Consider the following 18,778-nt stretch of genomic DNA (forward strand, 5'->3'; position numbering starts at 1 on the left):
ACAGCCCTCGCACAGTAGTGCTGGATGTGCTGCGAGCTGGCCCTCGGATCCCAAACGTCTGATGCACTCTGTTGGTAGATACCTGCAATCTCCTTCGCTCTTCCAAAGCCTCTATCGATACTTCAGACTAAATCTGGCCCCTGACAACATTGTAAAAATAGATCCCGTTTTGCCAATACCATTCAAGTCACATGCCACAGATATCTGAATTTTCTGGGAAGATGCAGTTGCATTTTGGACTATTGGTTCTCTGCAGTCTGCTTAAGCAAGGAGAGAGGACAGATGTGCTCAGGACAGATGCACTTTACAGTTCTCAGAGGCTCTCTGCTACGGGGCCAACTCCCCAAACCAAGGCACTGCTGCAGGTCTTCCCAACCTTTGCCCATAGGTGCTCCTCTGCCCTGGGTATGATCTAACAGGTCTCAAAAAGAAGTGCTGACTTCTACCAAAACCACCAGCAAAATAATACAATACATCAATGTGGAAAACAAGCATGACTTCTGTGTTCTTGCTATGGCTATGAATTGTACTGAACTGCTCTGCTCACACACACTTGGCTCCAAACATGAGGGGTTTTTAAAAAAAATAAAGTATTTCTTCCCCAAGGGTAACAAGGGTGGAGTGTATTTATCATGGCTATTAAGGATGGTGCCATAATTACAATAATAAAATGGCTCTGACTGCCAGGATGTCCTGTACCTGATGTTGTCATTTAAGACTAAAGGAAGAAAGGGAGGCAGCTGCACGGAACATGGGGCTCAGATACCTTGGCTGGCATCCTAGGACTATCCCATGCAAGACACAGCAAGCCCCAAAGCTACAACTTGCTAAACTAAAAATAAATAAGGGGAAAATGCAATTAGAAACTCTAGGATAAAGTTACCAAGATGGCTGAATTATCTATTTAAGCAAGAGCTATGTGCTTTTGAGAAACAGACAGCAAGTATATAGGGCATCAAGTGGTGGGGGAGGGAAGAGAGTTAAATAAAATTACTAGGGACTAGGGTTTGGTTATGTGAACGGTGAAGTTATTTTCTGCTTCTGGTATTTCACTTTCCTCGGTATGATGACGATCTAGATTCTTTTAGGGCAGTGCGGTGCTTTTTCTTTCTTTTTTTTCCTATGCACTTAAGCTTCACTACCAAAACAAAAAGGCACGTCATTATGATTATTAATCACTCTAAGTGGATTTGGTCAGCACAGAGCATTTCTACCTTTTTTTTTTTTTTTTTTTTTTTTTTTTTTTGGTGCAAAACGTGGCATGGATCACCAGAAGGTCGTTAAAAACAGCAAAAGGTAGACGGGCTGAGACAGGTTCCAAAAACCGAAGCTACCCAGAAGGGAAAAGTTTTTCTGTACCTGAAATGAAAAGTGCCCACGAACCGAAAGGGAAGGCTAGTTAAAGTGGGAAGAGGAGGGAGGACGTCTCTGTCCACTCAGAGCATCTATGCCAACAGCAGTCTACGGGACAATGTTCTAAAGGGACACAGACAAGACGAGCTAGCAACTTTTTTTTTTTTTTTTTTAAGACCTCCTTTTCTTTTCAGTTATGGAGAGATGGAAAACTGCCCGTTCCAGACACTCCAAGGGAAACAAGAGCAGTGGAAAGATATTGGCTCTTTCTGGAGGCTGTAAACGGGGCTGCCGGGGAGCTACACCCGGTGCTGGGGAGGGAGTGGGATCCCGGGAGGGGGGAGCTCTGCTCAGGTACGTGGTGGTGGCAGCAGAGGCACCCTGAGGAATCCCTGGGTGACTTCAGAGGGATCTGGAAACCTCGCGAGTCTGGGGCAACAGGTGATCCCCCCACAACATAACTACCCAGTCATGTGCACCCCGTCACCTAAATTAAACCCCAGAAGCCTCCACCTAAGCAATGTTGAGGATGACAAGCGAGCCGAGCAAAGAAGGCAGAGTACGATGCTTGGGGGTGCTATTTAAAGGTGCTGAGCACCGCTAAGCCTCGGGGGCGAAAGTACGCACACATGCACAAACACAGAGGACTTACTTTCGGGGTAAAAAGGCTGCATGTCTATTTTGTAAACTTCTTTGGCATAATACTCCTCGTCGCTCCTCTCTCTCTCGCAAGTGGCGGCTCTGTGGTTGGCTTTTTCTTGCAGCAGGTCCCTGGTGCTGTTGTAGATGGAGATGACCTCCGGGGGCACCTCCTCGGGCTCGGGGTACTCGTCCGGGGGGCTGGTGAGCTTCAGTTTGCTCAAGATCTGCCCCCGGATTGCCTCGATCCTCTTGCGCATAAACTGATCCATGTCGAGGGTGCTGCAGGTCGACAGGCTGAGAGCCACGGTGGCCAGATCCACGGTGAGGAGCACGCTCAGGAGATAGCAGTGCATTTTAAGTGTTTAAATACAGCGCCCCCCCAAACAAAAAAAAAAAAAAAAAAAAAAAAAAAAGGGGGGGACTTTAGCAACGAACGAGAAGAAAAAAAATTCAAAAAATAAAAAGGGGATCTGTGCAAACAAAGGGGAGATCTGCAGACAAAATGCTCTTAAAAAACCCGGCTGCGAGGGCGACTCGCAATCGGAAAACGCACGGGAGGCGCTAGTGAAAAAACCACCAGTAATAAGAAAAAAAAAAAAAAAAAAAAGACAAAAAGAAAAAGCAAGTTGCTACAACTAGATAAAAATTCGGGAGTGGAATGAGCCGGACAGCAAAAAAGGAGGAGGAAAAAAAAATAGCCCCCAAATAGATACAACAAACCTGCAAATCAAGTAAATGGCAGAGAGGCTGCCCTCAGCGCGCTGTAAAACAAAAATCTGAAGGCGGGGGGGGTGGGTGGGGGGGGAAGAGAGAAAGGGGGAAGGAAAAAATCAAAAAAAAAAGGAGGACGAGAAGGCGCAGCGATGGGTATCACAGGGCGCTACCGCAGCCGGCAGAGAGAGGGTGCCGGCGCGGCGCTGAGCCCCGCCGTGCGCCCGCGGCGCCCGACGGCTCCCGGAGGGCAGCGGCAGCGGCACCGCCCCGCGCCCGGCGGCGCTCAGCCCCCGCGGCGGCGCGGACGGGCACCGAGAGCCGCGCACGTGTGCGCCCGGCCGGCGGCGCCGAGCCTCGGCCCCCGCGCAGCGCAGCGGCAGGCGGCGGCTCCGGCCCCGCGGCGGCGCCCGGCACCCGCGGCGAGCGGCGATCCCGCGTCCGGCCGCGTCCCGCAGGCTGCTGCGTGCGCCCCGCGCCGCATGCACCGACCCACCCCCGCCCGGGCCGCTGCGCGCCGCACAGCTCTTCCCAGCTCCCTCCTCTTCCTCCTCCTTCCGAAACGCCAACCCGCGCCGCAGTCAGCGAGGCAGCGCCGCCGCGCCCCGGCAGCCTCCCGCGGGTCGCAGGCGCGGAGCCGGCCGCCCGGGGCTGGCCGCAGCGCAGCGCCGCTCTCCCCGCCCGCCGGCCTCCCCCGCGGGGCTGGGGCTGGCCCCGTCCCCGGCGGCTCTAGCGCTCCGCCCGGCGCCCCCCGCCTGCCGCCCCCGGCCCCTCGGCTCTCCCTGCGCGGAGGGGACGGGTGCCAGCAGATAACATCACGGCCGCGCAGGGAGAGGGAGATTTATACGATCTCCCCGCCCCACGTGCTCGGCTCGCTGCGAAGTGACGTGGAGGGGCTGCGGGAGCGGAGGGCTCCGCGCCGCCGCCCGGCTATTTATTCCCCTCCGCGCCACCGGCGAGGGACTCGCCGCAGCCCGGCGGCTGCCGAGGTGCTTCAGCCCGGGGCAAGGAGAGGCGAGGCAGCTGGGAGCCGAGAAAAAATAGCACGTCCTGCCAGGCTTTTATTTTACTTCTTTTTAAAATAAAAGCTTTAGTGCTTCTTGCACCTATTATTATAGTAATTGGGCCAAATGGCACTCTGGTGTTAGAGGAAGAACAACACGCCTCTTGGACACCGCTCAGACGCGTTCCTGTTCAAGGTTGCGGGCAGCTCTGCCCGCTGCTCTGTCACACAACGCTCTTCGGCACTGGCCCTTACTTTCACTTCCAAGTGTGTTTTGGGCAATTCTCGCTATTCCCCGGATACCTTGGTAATCTGTACTACCGGCCAAAGAGGGAGAGACGACAGATGAGGAGGATTTGCTCCTTCGCCGAGGTCTCCTCTCCTGTCAGATGTGTGCAAATACATCCTCATCTGCACTTGACAGAAACTCTCAAGCCCCAAATGCTCTGGCTATGCCTGTAATTCAATTTTTCCGCTGCCTCTTTTGGCCAGCAAACATCATAGCCTCCATCGATACCCTACTCTGCCCCAGGGAAATCACTCCACAGTCTGCTAGGCATCCCTCAACTTAATGCCATAAAGCTTTTCCTTTACAGTTCATTTATCACCACTGTACATTAACTTTAAAAAGTGATCAAGTAGCCTTTTTCTTTACTCTCACCCATTTTAGCTTTACATTCCCTTCTGAATTAAGTTATCACAGGTTTTACTTGCCAGAACTTTCCAATAACATCATCTTAAGTGGGGCAAGGCTGTTTTTGAAGAATCTCTGTTTTCAGAGATGAAGAAAGATGTGCAAAAGATACTCAAAGGGCCATAGGTGTTCCCAAGAACAGCTCAGCCATTGCCAGTGGTATTAAGGGTAAACACACACAGGAGAAAGGAGGCAGCATGACTGGGACCTGGAAGCACACTGAGAATCACACAAGACACAAACCAGCCAAACACCACCAAAGGCTTCCTCCAGCTGACCTACCCTCAGGAACAATCTTATTTCAAATGTTTTCCAAATGCCGGTCCCCAAATTAAATGTGAGTTTTTCCTTCCCAGCGAGGAAAAGTGCTTCCTGTGGCTGTGTGCTGGGGTGATGGAGGCACCCAGCAGCACGGAGCTGCCACACACTGTTTGCCTATGCAGGGTGCTGCTGCAGGGGAATCTTGTGCCAACACGGCCAGCTAACCTCAGACTGCTGTGGGTACCAGCGAGACGACATTCTCTGAGAGATGGAGGAGCTACGAAAATATATTTTTGCCAGGTATGTGTACACACAGAGACTCTAAAAGTAAACTTCATTCTTTACCAGCACATGGGTATGTACAGCCTTATGTGCAACCAAAACTGTATCCTCATGATGCAAGAGTTAATAGTGCTTTCCACTTAAATTCATGAATTCCTGCAAGGCCAGATTAAACCTCTCTGCCACAACATCACTCTTTTACTGCCATACATGTCAATGTCCTGCTCCTACTGACCTCAAAAACACAGCTGCAGTGTCAGGAATGGCAACGTTTCCAAAATTACTCAAATAAACAAGCAAGCTCAACATGTAGACTCAGCTGGTTTCACTTCTGCAGCACACCTGTACAAAACCAGGGGGACAGTTCCTCGAGCTGTTACATCTCACAGCTCCACTGCTAGCCAGCTGAGGAATCAGCTCTGTTACATGAGGTACCTCAACCGCAAATGCTTCTAAAGAAAAGGGTTATTAAATTATTTCCTCCAAAAGCTACAGCTGAAACCATGAAGGAATTCCTTATACAGCAACTGCAGCCCTGTAACACTTGGCTTTGAGTGCCACTCACCACGAGGGCTTCAGAGCAGTGGTTGGGACAGTGCTGGACACCCTCCTCAGGGAGGGAACTCACCCCCATCTCTCAGGATCCCCCTGCAGACACAGCCCGCCAGATTACAAAGTGTTTTGATCCTTGAGAGTTTATTATTGGTGGAGGAAAAAACCAAAAACTCAACCAACCCAAACTTTGCAGTGTCACAAGCCCTGAAGCCGTAGGGATGCCCTGCTGGAGGCCATCAACCCCCATGCGTTCAGTGCCCAGCTGGCCACACTGCCCACAGAGTTGCAGGGGGTCCAACCTCCAGAGAAACCCTCCTTGCAAGCTGCCAGAGATCCAGCCAGGCTGACAGCAAACCAGTCTGACTAGATTTTACAAGTTGCTGAGATTCCTTCTGATTTGGCAATGATTCCTCAGTGTTTTTTAGGCCATCTAGGAAAAAAAAAAAAGAAATAATTAAGATGAATCTTGCGTTTGTTCTCATCTGAGAAAAACCCTTTGCTTCTCTTCTGACCTTTTTAGTGTGATGTAGGGTGTCAGGCTTACCCAGGTGCATGTCTCCATTTTGCCTTATGACTGTAGCAAAGCTGGATTCCCTAAAACTTCCCATGGTGATGTTTTTGCCATGCAGAACTTCCTGGGCATGCATACTCCATTCCAAAAGTCCTGGCCACTTGGGCTAAATCCCCAGCAGCTGCAGAAGCCCACCACACATGCCTTAGCTGCTCCAGTTTACTCCAGGAAGGGACACCTACCTGCTAGCCAAATCATTTGAATACACATCCACATTCAAAAACATTGACTTTCCATTATGTAATCTAAATGGAAAATACCTGGAGCATATACATCATGATAGATCTGGTCTTAGTTCTAAAATCTCCCCATTGCATATTTAAGGAGGCTTTTTTTTGCCACAGAAGTCCTGCAAACTAGACTCAAACAGGTGTCATTTTTTACCTTGCTAAAGTGAACACATGGAAGAGGCAATCAAAAATTGTCAGAAATGGCAGAACCAAACTGCAGGCACTCAACAAAGCTGGACACAGTCTTATATCACAGAATTCAACTACAACATGACCTTTTACAGAGTTAATTCTGCTTCAACATTCTACTGTTAATTTCTGTGACTATTATCCCAGTTATGGCTTTGTATTTTATCTTGCAAAGCTTCTTCATTTTTATTCATTCCACAACAGCTTTTACTGATGACTACCTGTTAGTTTCAAAATTTGCTGGGATTATCAGACACTGAAGGTTAACTCAGCTTACATTTATCTCTTCCCTGTGCCTCTATGAAATGGCCTTGTCCTGTGGAGCTGCTGTCAGTGGAAGCTTTGTAAGTCAAAAAGTGGGAATGGGACCTTAGTGTGCATATGGGAAAAGAACAGAACTTATCTGTTTTGGTGCTTTTAATTCAATACAATACCGTCTTTTTTACATATTCTTTTTTTTTTTAATAAACACTGACTGTTTATTAGAAAAACAGGGACACCTGGAAAGTTACTTCACTAAATGTAAAGGTTTCATGTTTCCTATTAAGTTAAAAATTATGTGGTCGGGATTTTACAATTTGTGGTTTCTTTTTAGATTGTTTTGGTTATACGCAAATGCGCAGTGCAAAATACAAAGGCAATAATCTTTCTAAGACTGCTGACGACCAGGCCATTAAGTAAGGTGGCTGGTCACATTTCATAAACTAAAGAACATTGTTGGAAGAGGAATAACTTTTAAAAGTTAAGAGGTGACTTTTGTAAATTCTCGCACTGATGACGAGTGTAGGATGATTGCACAATTAATTCTTTGTGGCACACACAGAAATCTGCAGCCATAAGTGTGGTTGTGTAGAATCTCAGTCATTCTGATGCAGGGTGCTAGAGGAAAAAAAACTTTTGAATTCTCCTTTTTATAAAAATACACGTATAAATGTTCAACTCGGAGAGCCAAGGTGGCACCTAATAAAGGTGAGGCAAAGAGATGACAAATAATGGAAAATTGTAATATATACTATAATAAAACTTTAGATTTTACTGTTTATTATCCTTAGTGAAGTAGAAGTCCATACCTCTGTGCTGCACATTTCATTAGTGTGTGCTGTAACGCCTGGATGAATTTGAGAGCAAACCCTGCTGACCTTACTAACACAAGCAGCCCCACTGGCTCAGGATTGCATTTCACACAACCACAGCCCATTCCTGCAGCACTCATGTTCCAGAAGATAAAGGCTATTTTATAGAACATGCTGTTTGACACGCAAGACTGCTACCCATATATACACATGTAACTACTTGTCAACTTGCAAATCAAAGGTATGCTTCTGATATATATATATAAAGAGATAATTTATTTGTGTGAGACAGAACTTCTTTTAAATATATATATAGAACAAATATGAAACAGGAATATGACATTTTATTTTAATATTTATTTATAGACACATATACATTTTTGTGTATTTATAAATATATGTATTCATACATAAAAATCTATATACAGAAAAGAAGTTCTCATTCCTACAAATAGATTTAATAATTTCAGTGGAAACAGTCATGAGTAGTCAACAGGATCCAAAAAGCCATTCAGGTGTCATCTCTGAGAACTTATGGAATGGCATCATCTTCCACTATCAAGTAAGAACACAAAGCTGTTATGTCCACACAGCAGTGTACAGTCTGTGTTTAAAACTGCAGCCTAATAAAAGAAATCTAGAATGCAATTAACCCTAAAAAAACTGTTACCAAAGACCACCAAACAAACCCCAAAACAACAATACTGGAACTTTAGACAGCACCTCAAGCCAGAATGACTAAAATTTGAATGGGAAAAAAATTCTTATGAAAAAGAAGAAAAGGGAACAGAAAAGAACATCACCATTAGTATGTATTTCAGTGCTATGTTATTCTTCACATTTTTCAACTCCTAAAATAGCTTCTCTCTAATAAAGTTGCACCCTGTCTCCACAGAGTACAGCCAGGCATTAGGAGTCTAGGGAAGCATCAACAGCCTAAATCCCGTATCCTGAAAACACACATTTCCCATAAAGGCTGCACACATCACTGCTGCATCCAAAGAGGCTTCTGCTTCCAACAGCTGATTTCCAGCGTTGAATAAGTTCAGATTCAAGTCTTCATAAAAACTTTGCCATAGAAATTTCCCCATGGTCACACCTCCCAGAGTTTGATCCCATCACGTGCTTTCCTAAAACTGCTTGTCAGCCTTGAGGATGCCACACTAATCTTCTATCTAGCATTCCAGTTTTAGTCTATATGCCACTGAAGAAAAGGCCTTCCTTAATCCTAGCACCTGTGGTTTTAATCACCACAGGAAATCCTGTTTCCACTTAAGTCAGTAAGACTTAAATATCAGCAGAGGCAAATGATCAGATTCACTAACTAAAAATAAAAATAATTAAAATAAGACAGAGAAATATAAGCTCAGTGGCTCATAAACCAGAGGGCCTTGACATCTACTTATAGCAAGCATGACAAAGTAAAGACAGTAGGGTAAAAGTCATCCCTTTAATCTCAAGATTTGAACTCGTGACCTGCATCTCCTTCTCAGAATTACAGCTGTTGCCTTCTATTTCTGAAGTGCATGGTGATGATTTGGGTTATACCTCATTAAGTAACACACAAATGATATCTGTAAATATTGGATTCCTAGCAGAGCCTCCACTGGAGTTTACTCAACAAATTAAAACCATGTAACTCAAGTTAGAATGTGCACCCAGACTGCGCTCTTGTTACGTGTATAGCAAGATTAGTTGGCAACAACTTCAATAATGGGCCAGCCAGTAGTAATGCCATATTTAAATCATATTCTGCAGTTACAAAATCAAACAGCTCTGGGTCTGGCATCTTGACTTCTTCACAAGCTGCCTATGCAGTCTGCACAGATGAAAAGCTCTAATAAGCTAACACAGCTTCAGAAATGTTTTTTCCCTAATGGTTTTTAAGCAACACGTGTTCAAGAACATCCTAGAAAGCTTACAGAAAGCAATGCATTGTTTCTTATTACCTCATGAAACAAAACCAAACCCACAACCAAACCAAGCTTTTGTGCTGCACTCATCAGATTAGTGCAGTGGTCTTTGCCTCTCAGCCTTACACATTTTTAACCCAATTTCTATGCCTAGCTACTGAAATGAATGAATGCAGTATTCCTGAATGGCTGATCAAACGACATACTTCCAGACAGATGGTTTGAGCTTAGACCATCTAGAATTAGAACAGAAAGATCTATTTCTGTATTAGTACTTTTGATCCATATCCAGATTATTTTAGAGCTGGATCTTGAACAGGCCACCTCTGCGGAGTGGCAAAGATGTTCAATATTTTCTTCTCCTGAATCAATGATCTTTTAGATGACAATGCAATTAAAGTTGCTTACTCCCCCTGGTTTTTGCTAGGCTCTAAGGACCAGTCTCTAAGCTTCCCCATCATGGATACTGACTGACAGCTGAAATACCTCCTCTCACAAATTCCAGTGTCACTTGAACATCCACCTTATGAACAATTAAATCAGAATGTAAAAACGCCTACAAACTGGCTGCAAATGTGCATCAGACCCAGTAGTGTCTCACATAAAGGACCTGAGTCCACAAGCTCATCCCTGCAGTCCTGTGAAATTAAAAGCAATTAATTCACCATGAGACAGATAGTCCAGCAATGTGCTTCAGCAGCAACTGAAGTGAATGAGAATCAAAGACAACAGCCTGTGTCTGGGAGGCACAGTGTTGACATAGAAAGTTGAAGTAAGAAGGGAAATCTGTGATTATCTTCTTCACCTGTGTTCCACTTCTTTCATTCTAGGAAATGACAGAAAAATTTAAAATCACAGTCCAGCAGTTAATTAAAAAAAAAAAAAAAAGGCAAAACATAGCAGATGGAGAGAACAGCAGTGGCACTGGTAATCCTGGTCTGACCTGATGGTTGCAGTGCTACAACATCAGAAAGATGTTCAGCATCTTGCAAGGCCTGACCAGTCCCCTTCTAACACAATCCACAAGAAAGAATATCAATATATCATCCTCTCAATTTGTCAATGTTCACACTGGAAGTATATTTATACTTGGGTCTAATACATTGTTTTGGCTGAGTAATGCATCCTTAAATTGAGGATCTTGTCTGAAGTTCTGAAAAATCTCCAGTCTTTTTCTATTAATCATGAAGAGACACTTCAGACTTTCATGAAGTCATTTCTTAATTAAGGATAATCATAAAGATATACCAAATTTCAGCAAGTACTGTCAAATACTTCACTCCTCTAAAAAATCCACCATATACAAAACCACACTCTTGTTACCTTTTGCACAAAACTACACCATTGCAGCAATATTGCACTACTGTGCAATGTGAACCTCTTTTGAAACTCGGTGGGGTTGTGAGTGAGGATGCAGAGTAGCCCATGGTGCAGACTGACAATGTGTGTTTGACTGCCCTTCTCCTCCAAGCAGCCCTGTGAGGTGTGACTGGGAAGGTGCCATGGGCAGGTATGGCAAAGGCTCAATTACCAACAGCTCAGAGGCTCAGCTCTCCAGTGACAGTTTTCATTCAGCTGCCTGACCTCAGGCACCCTTTCTGAAATGGACACAGGCCAGCTCTTGTCCCTGGACACAGGGTACCCTAAGTTAAAGGCTGCTTCACTGCCCACAAAACTTGCAATTTATGGATCACTTAAAAACCAAAGAAAATCCTCTTGAGATAAACTGTACTCAACCTGAAAGTCAATGCAAAATCCACATAATCAGGAAAACCTGTCACTATCTTGTTGCTTCAATCAAGCAACACTTTTAAACTTTTCTGTTCTGAACAAGATTAGAACGTCCTCCTTTATCAGGATAGAAAAGCAAAGTTCAAAGCAAGAGAGTGATTAAATAGCTATGAGCCTTAAGTCACAATCTCCAAGATTACATTCATAATGCACTTTGTAATGGGCTCCTAAGTGGCTAGTTGAATCTTCAAATATTTCAGATTTTAACATTGTGGCAAACGACCCCGTTACCTTCTACTTATGATCATACATGCCTACAACACATGACTTAAGGAACCATTAGCATAACATCAGCAGGTTTTATATTTAACAATTTTTTAATTATGGCATGAAGTTTCTGATAAGAAATGTAACCAGCTTATCTTGTAGGTGAGCTGTTTCCATTAATTTATTCAGCTACTTCTGCAAACACTATGCAAGTAAGAAATCCTAGTGGTATGAAAACCTCAATGCAAGTCTGATCCTGGTTAGCAGTTCACAATGAACACCACCACATTTACTGAAAACAGAGTGAAGAAACACAAGGAAAATGTTGTAAAATGATGCTCTAAAAGTTCATGCACTGGCATGAGAGAATGGGCTATTGAACCAACTGTGGCATTGTGAAGAAATAATGCTTTTTATGAGTATTCCTAAAATAACCCTCCAAAGTGCCTCTTGGAAACTGCTTGAGCTCATGAGTTCACATCCAAAAGCTTGATGAAAGTACCCTAATTTATTTAACAATTTTGTATCAGGTTAAACACACGGATTTAAGAAAAAATAAGTAATTTCAAGGGATGGAGTATTACACAAACACAAGGACCTTTTGTGTTGAAGGTATTCAGTTTGACTGCAGTTTCATTTTAAACGTGTCCCTTAAGACAGAAAAGCAATTGAAAAGATGCATTTGAAAACAAATGCTTTGTCTAAGAAGGATCAGCCATTGCTAAAAGTCTGAAGAATGGTTAAGAAAAAGCCCTTATCTGCTAGATCACTTACAGAGGTGAAACATTGGAGGTTTACATGCTGCAAGAGGTTGGAAGCTACTGCTTTAGAACAGCAGTAAATGAAATGTACAGTCTTCCACCATCTGTTAATCAAGAACTTCTTCGGTCTCCAGTATCTAAGATCTTAGACTCCTGAGTTTAACAACTTACTTAGCACAAGGACCCAATCTCTGTAACATGATCCTAAGCCTCCACTACCTCAAGCCTTCTCCTGGCCCTCTCACTCCTTACCTCAGCAAGTCTTGAAGAAATCATTGAGCAATTTGCAGGGATTGGAAGTGAACAACACTGATGACTGCTCTGTGTGTATATTAACTGTGCCAGGACTCATTTCATAAGAATGAGAAGCTTGTCATTTTCAGTTGTGCAGAGTGTTTTGCGCCAGATGACTTCTGCCTTCCTCCCTGGAGACAGCTACTGAGCCAGCTCTGAACAGATGCAGCTCTCAGACCACCTTCTTCTGGAAGCATCAGATAGTCAAAAAACTTTTATGGCCTCCAAACAATTAATTTCTCTCTTTAAAACAAATCAGACAAAAAAAAAAACCCCTATCTTCACTAGGAAGCAGCTTCCAGCTCTTTTGTCCTGCTCAGCTTGTGAACCCAGGAGAACCTGCCTCACAGCTGCAGAAGTGGGAGTTCTACCCTCCAGGTTTCAGCAGAGAAGATGCTGTGGTACAGTGGCATCAGGCACAACAAGGATATTACTCCCAAAGTGTTTCCCTAACAGGAGGCTGAAGAAAAGCAAGGACAAGACAGTTATTTTTTCCCACAGGCCAACTCATGCTTTTCTTGCTGAAAAAAAGTTAGCACAATTAATGTGAAGAGAAATTAGACCAGGGGACAAGAAACATGGGGAAGAGCTGACCCTGTGCCTTCTCTTATTAAACAAAACTCCTGCTTTGCGTGCAATCCATAGAATATTAAACTTTACATACTCTAGAGTTGGCTTGAAGCCTAACAAAACTGGAACCACCCCATCCTTATTGGCTTTATATAGATAGGTACAGAAATATACAAAGTTGAGATGATTCATGCTCTCTGGAATGAAGGGCAGCAGCACAACTTTGCTTGAGCAGAGATATTCATGGGAGCAGAAAAAACAGAGTGAGCACTCTGACTGCTGGGAAAAGCTGCTGAAGGTTTTTCTTGGTAGCTGCTGAAGAGGAAGAATATTACTGAAAAAGGGGGTAGGGCAGCCCAGAGAAGAGACTGGAAGGTGCCTGGGCCAAAGATGACTAAAATCAAAACATGTAGTTAGCACTTTTAGCAACTCTTGGAGCTTCTCGACATATGGCACAAAAATAGGACAAGACAAAGACAAGGTACAGTATAAAATTTAAATAACTACTCAATATACATAAAAATGTGATTACTATACTTCTTAAAAGGCAAGAAATGCTCTTCCCATATAGGCTATGCACTCTAAATGAAATGGAAGCTCAAAATACTTTTGGCAATATTGAGAGATTCCACATTTTTCTTAAACACACAAGATTCACTTCAGTGCTTTAATCAAAACATTACTCCAAAAATGCACAAATAAACACCCAAGTATTCTAAAAGTATTTGGAAAGCATTCTGAAATTTTTAATAATCACCTCAGGATGTCAGAGTTCCTAAGGAAAACTTAAGATTATTTTCCAGAAGTTTGATTACGGAAAGAAACTGCTGATATGAAACTAGAGAGCAACTGCAGATTTAAGGGTGCTGATGTAATTTTTCCACAGAAAGCAGCTGAACTCTGTAGAGAGAGAGCAGTGTCAGGTTAGAATGTTATGCTGCTTCATGGACTGAAGCCCCATTGCAGCACATTTCTGCACTGCACTAATGAGATGGTGACTCTCAGTGCACAGCTGTACAGATGTCGAGCCTTCAGAAGCTGGGATAACCATATGTCAAACTTCTGTGGTTTTGCCACTTGGTATTTTGGGTGTATGCCTTCATTTGTGATAATAAATATCAGGCCACAAACGAATGTCTCCTCAGATATCTAATATGTTTAACACTCAAAACAGCTTGAAAACATAAACATTTCTGCTGTTTGCTTGGAGTTCTCCTGGAAGAATTATGCTACAATACCTACCAGATGAATAGGCTAGGGATAAGACAATGATTGCAAGTTGTTAGGATGGGTTTCTCTGCCACTTTGTACCCATAGTTTTTATCCTGTAGTACACACAAAGTTCAAACAATGCCTTTGTTAAGAAGATCTAAATCCTACTGCACATTTCCATGCTGAAATCTGAAAATTTTCAAGTTGCTCCTAATCATATCTTGCCTATAAGCAGGTACAAAGAAAGGTTTGTCTGTAAGGCATCTGTAGAGATGGACAGAACAGTACCGTGTATTTTAACTATCAACTAATGGGCCCCAAGGCTTTTTCTTCATGTAGCAAATGGGGAAATGTGATTGCAAAGTTAAACAAATGACACAGACAGTCAGTCTGGAACTTTGAGCAAAGGCAGCAGAATTCAACCCCAGCCTCTCATTTAGAACACCTTTATCACCACGATAATTTTTTCTGCATACGCTTGCATAAAATATATTCTTATTATGTGTGTTAGCTTCTGTACCTCTGCAACCAACAGCTACTGAGGAGAAATTGCTATACCTTAAAGAAAGGCAATTGTATTATCCTGACAGATGACTTCCAAATTTGTTACTGTTATGGCCCACACTAAGAGGAAGGGCTTTGGTTTGACCCTTCGCACACCTGAAGAATTAGCATTAGAGCTGACTAAACCCACAGGATCAATCTTGGAGCTCTGGCTCCTCACTGAAAAAGGCCAGAACACTACAACTGTAAATGAAGCAACACTGAACACCATTTTCTGTGGTATTGCTAGAAAAGCTCTCTGTCCCCAATGAAACCTATAGCAATGACTGTCCTTTCCTACCAGACTCTTAGCTTATACAATTCCAGATTCGCAATGGAAAAACCATATATATATATATATATATATATGGTATGGTATATATATATACCATATATATATACATATATATATATATGGTATGGTATATATATATACTGATAACCCTATCAGTAAGGTTATCAACTAAACTAAACCCTATCAGTAGGGTCAAGTCTCTGTCTTTACAATTCTGTTTCCAGAGTTGTCTCCAATCAAACTAATGCTCCAAGACCAGAACTATCACATAAATGGTTACTTTCCTTTATAATCTACAGAACCTTTTCTGGCCCAAGTAGTAAAGACTCTATAGGAGTCCAATAACTTTACAAGGTGACGGCATTTCTGTGTTTATTGTAAGCCATTTCTATTGCAAATTGCAACAAGTTTTCAAAGTGCAGCAGTGATTTGGAAATGCAGGCACACTAATACATCAATTGCCATGACTAATGTGTAAACTTTTAATGACCTTGGCAAAATCTATCTTTCACTGGGCAAGTGCCACTATTTTGACTGTACAAAATGTTTTGGAAATATGTTGAAAATTATACTTGTTTTGGAAAATATTTCAGGATTTCAGTATAGCAAATGGAGCTATATTAAATAAAAGTTTGACATGGAGGAGAAAACACTCCAAGGTTGTGTAAGTCTTTTTTTTTTTCTTTTAAAGAGGTATCCTCCAAGTGTTGTACATTCATAGAATGCTGACTTTTATCCAAACAAACTTAAGAAGATAAAACATTATCTTGAATGGTTTTCAGTTTCATTCAGTCACTCTCATCTTCTTGTTTCAGACCACCTCCTTCTTCACTGTTGCCCTCTCCATCGCTCTCCTTGTCCCAGTCCTTCATAGATGCTCCCATCATGAAGTCATCACGCAGTATATTCCATTCTGGCCCCTCTTCAGACTTCACTTCACCCTGAATGTTTGAGGGGAAGACAAGAAAGAACAGAGGAATGAGATAAATGTGAAAGGCAGTAAAGGACACAAGGTCCCATGCAATCAAAATAATACCTCCTACAATCAGCAGACTGAGGGCCAGGTCTGTGTGCAAGTGGTACAGAAACATGTAGAACAACCAAAAATGGCTTGATGCTAAAATGCAAACTTGTTTTAACCAACCAATAAAAAGAAATACGGAAACAAAACAATTATTCTGCATGGATGAAACAGTCAACCCTGGGCATGGCTTCCTTTATTAAAATCTTTCTTGGCAATCAGAATGGATTCATGATATCATTTATTAACCCCCAGGTGCTGCTTCATTAGAACACTTCTTGGCACATTTCTAAAACACAAATATGGATTTAATAAAGGCTTAAACCCCCCCCCCAAATTTAATATTTTACATATTCAGTGATACATGAACCAAATCCCCTTTATGTGAATTATTACCTCACTACCTGGGCTTGTCATATGGTACGAAGCTGCCTCTAAAACAAACAAAGTTGATCTACTCTTAGCAAGCCAACAACACCTTACTCCAAATTTCCTACCTCTTGGAAGTGGACAAACTAGAGGCCCACTGCATGGACTGGTGAATAATAAAGAGAAGGGCCGGGAGCGGAGGTTCAGGTTAGCGCTGGAAACAGCGCTTGGTCGCGGTTCCCGGAGGTGACAGATCGCATTTGGGCAGTGCAACAGCTCCATCCTGTGGCAACACTTTCAAACAACAGCTGGAAGCTATGCTTGCATCCCTTCCGGAGGAAAATACCCAAAACTGCTCAATGTACTGAGGAAGGATTTATTTCAGTGTTTATGCCTTAGCAGCAAAAAATTTCTGAGGAACAACATGGCTCAGTGTCCAGCAGGAAAGCAAAAAAATTGTCCTACCAAAGTGGAATCAGGGGCACTGAAAACACTAATTTAGTTCTGCAAGGTCTTTGAAAATAAATTTAACGCTGGCACTCCAGGGAGGCTTTCCCCACTCCCCTGCTCCAAAGAAAGGACCTCAGCATCCTCTGCAGACGAGATGTGACTCTTGGATGCAAAACCTGCAGTAAATGTATGATCACTGTAGACATCTGTTCACGCCTCTTCTCTGCCATGCATCAAGGAATGTGATACCACTGCTATTTAAGCTGGAGCCTGTGGGAATCAAGATTTGGGATAGAGCAGCACATAGAATTTGATTTCAGGAGAAAAGAGAAAGGAAGAATGCGAGTCCATTACTGTAAATAAACATGTCCTATCACACCATCAGAAGTTATCTGAGTGCAAAATGCCTGCCAAACAAGGTATGTGTTTTTAATAGGTAATCAAAGCAGAAATGCTCCATGTGACTTCTGCAGTTCCTTAGCAAATACTGCCCACAAAAAGAGGATAACAAGTCTTAACACTTTTCTTCCCAAACGGAATTTCCCAGGGCCCAGCTCAAATAAAGAGAAACTCTACAGCTGTTCCTCAAGATGTTTGCACTGGGTTTCAGTTTAGGGTTTGCTTTTGTGCCTTCACAGATGCTCTCATTAATGGCTACTCCCATCCAACAATTTCCCTTTTTCCAAGGGTAGTGCCTCCTAACCACTCACCACTCTTGCAGCAATTTACTTCAAGTGCTACACGCAGTAAATCTAAAATCATCTCAGAAGGGGCAAACAATTACCTGGAATTAAAGAGCTACAGAAAAGGTAGGTCCCCAGGCAGACCTTAAAATTTTCACGAGATTCATCTGTATTGTTATGATAGTGCAAACAAAGGTAGTTTGTTCTGGGATGCAAGGAGAGGGTAACTATTGTTTTCCTCCTTTTTAACTGTATTGCAGTTGTACATGCTTGCTTTTGCAGAGCAGAGCATAGTAAAAAAAAAAAAAAATCACAAAAATCACCAAATTCTTTCTTTTTTAATCCCAGATCTTTGATAAATCAGTATTTGAACAGTGAAAATTAAGACCTGAACCTAAAATACTTAAAAGGAAACATCCCATATTTCTTATGAAACAAACTACATTTTGTTTTCGGTAATAAACCAAACAGAATTCCTTTTTTCTTCCAGATGTGCAAAACAGGATTTTTTTTATTTCTTATTTTGTTTCAGTTTTTAAACAGCACAGAAGGAGTAGATTATTATCAGCAATGACAGTTGCAAGCTCAGGGTTTGAAAAGCTCAATCCTCAAATTCATCACAAGCTACTATTCAGCAACCATTAGCCCTTCTTTCTGGCTATGTCAAGTGAACAACAGGACAAAAGCAGGACTTTAACAAAAGAGGGATGCTGATCCTCCATAGCACTACCTATTCTGTAAGGCACCACAAAGACCTGAATAGAGTTTTACAACAAGCCCAAAGGAGAAAGACAGAAGTAGCATGTTCATGCCTCAAAGATGAGGATTAATGCTTGAAAGCAAATATTTAATCAATTTTAAGCATGCCTCCAAGTGAAGAAAATGCCTTATTTAGTATCTTCATTCCTAACTCATTTACAACTTATTTTCCCCTCAGAATAAAAACTCTCCAAATCTACAGCATCACAAAACATTCCCAAAGTCTTAAGAAAATATGCAGTGAGAATATTTGTATTATTAACAATTAGTTGAACTGTAACATCACTTCCCAACTTGCTTTATGTAAGAATGCCGTTGGGTTTTCAATGCCATAATCTAGTTTCAT

General features: G+C 42.7%; 2 protein-coding genes across 2 annotated transcripts in view; both read right to left on the reverse strand.

The window, feature by feature from the left end:
* The window catches only part of TGFB2 (transforming growth factor beta 2), a 60,565-nt gene extending 57,633 nt beyond the window's left edge, over positions 1-2,932 (reverse strand). Inside the window, exon 1 of the mRNA XM_009096394.4 lies at positions 2,006-2,932. Within this exon, the coding sequence (XP_009094642.1) occupies positions 2,006-2,348 (343 nt within the window). The 5' untranslated portion in view covers positions 2,349-2,932. The remainder of the gene's footprint in view (positions 1-2,005) is intronic.
* A 4,956-nt stretch (positions 2,933-7,888) lies between these two features.
* Positions 7,889-18,778, reverse strand: part of RRP15 (ribosomal RNA processing 15 homolog) — a 28,698-nt gene continuing 17,808 nt past the window's right edge. Inside the window, exon 5 of the mRNA XM_030236219.2 lies at positions 7,889-16,091. Coding sequence (XP_030092079.1) covers positions 15,939-16,091 — 153 coding nt within the window. The 3' untranslated portion in view covers positions 7,889-15,938. The remainder of the gene's footprint in view (positions 16,092-18,778) is intronic.

The sequence above is a fragment of the Serinus canaria genome, chromosome 3, assembly GCF_022539315.1.
Source record: "Serinus canaria isolate serCan28SL12 chromosome 3, serCan2020, whole genome shotgun sequence".
In the NCBI taxonomy this organism is placed as follows: domain Eukaryota; kingdom Metazoa; phylum Chordata; class Aves; order Passeriformes; family Fringillidae; genus Serinus; species Serinus canaria.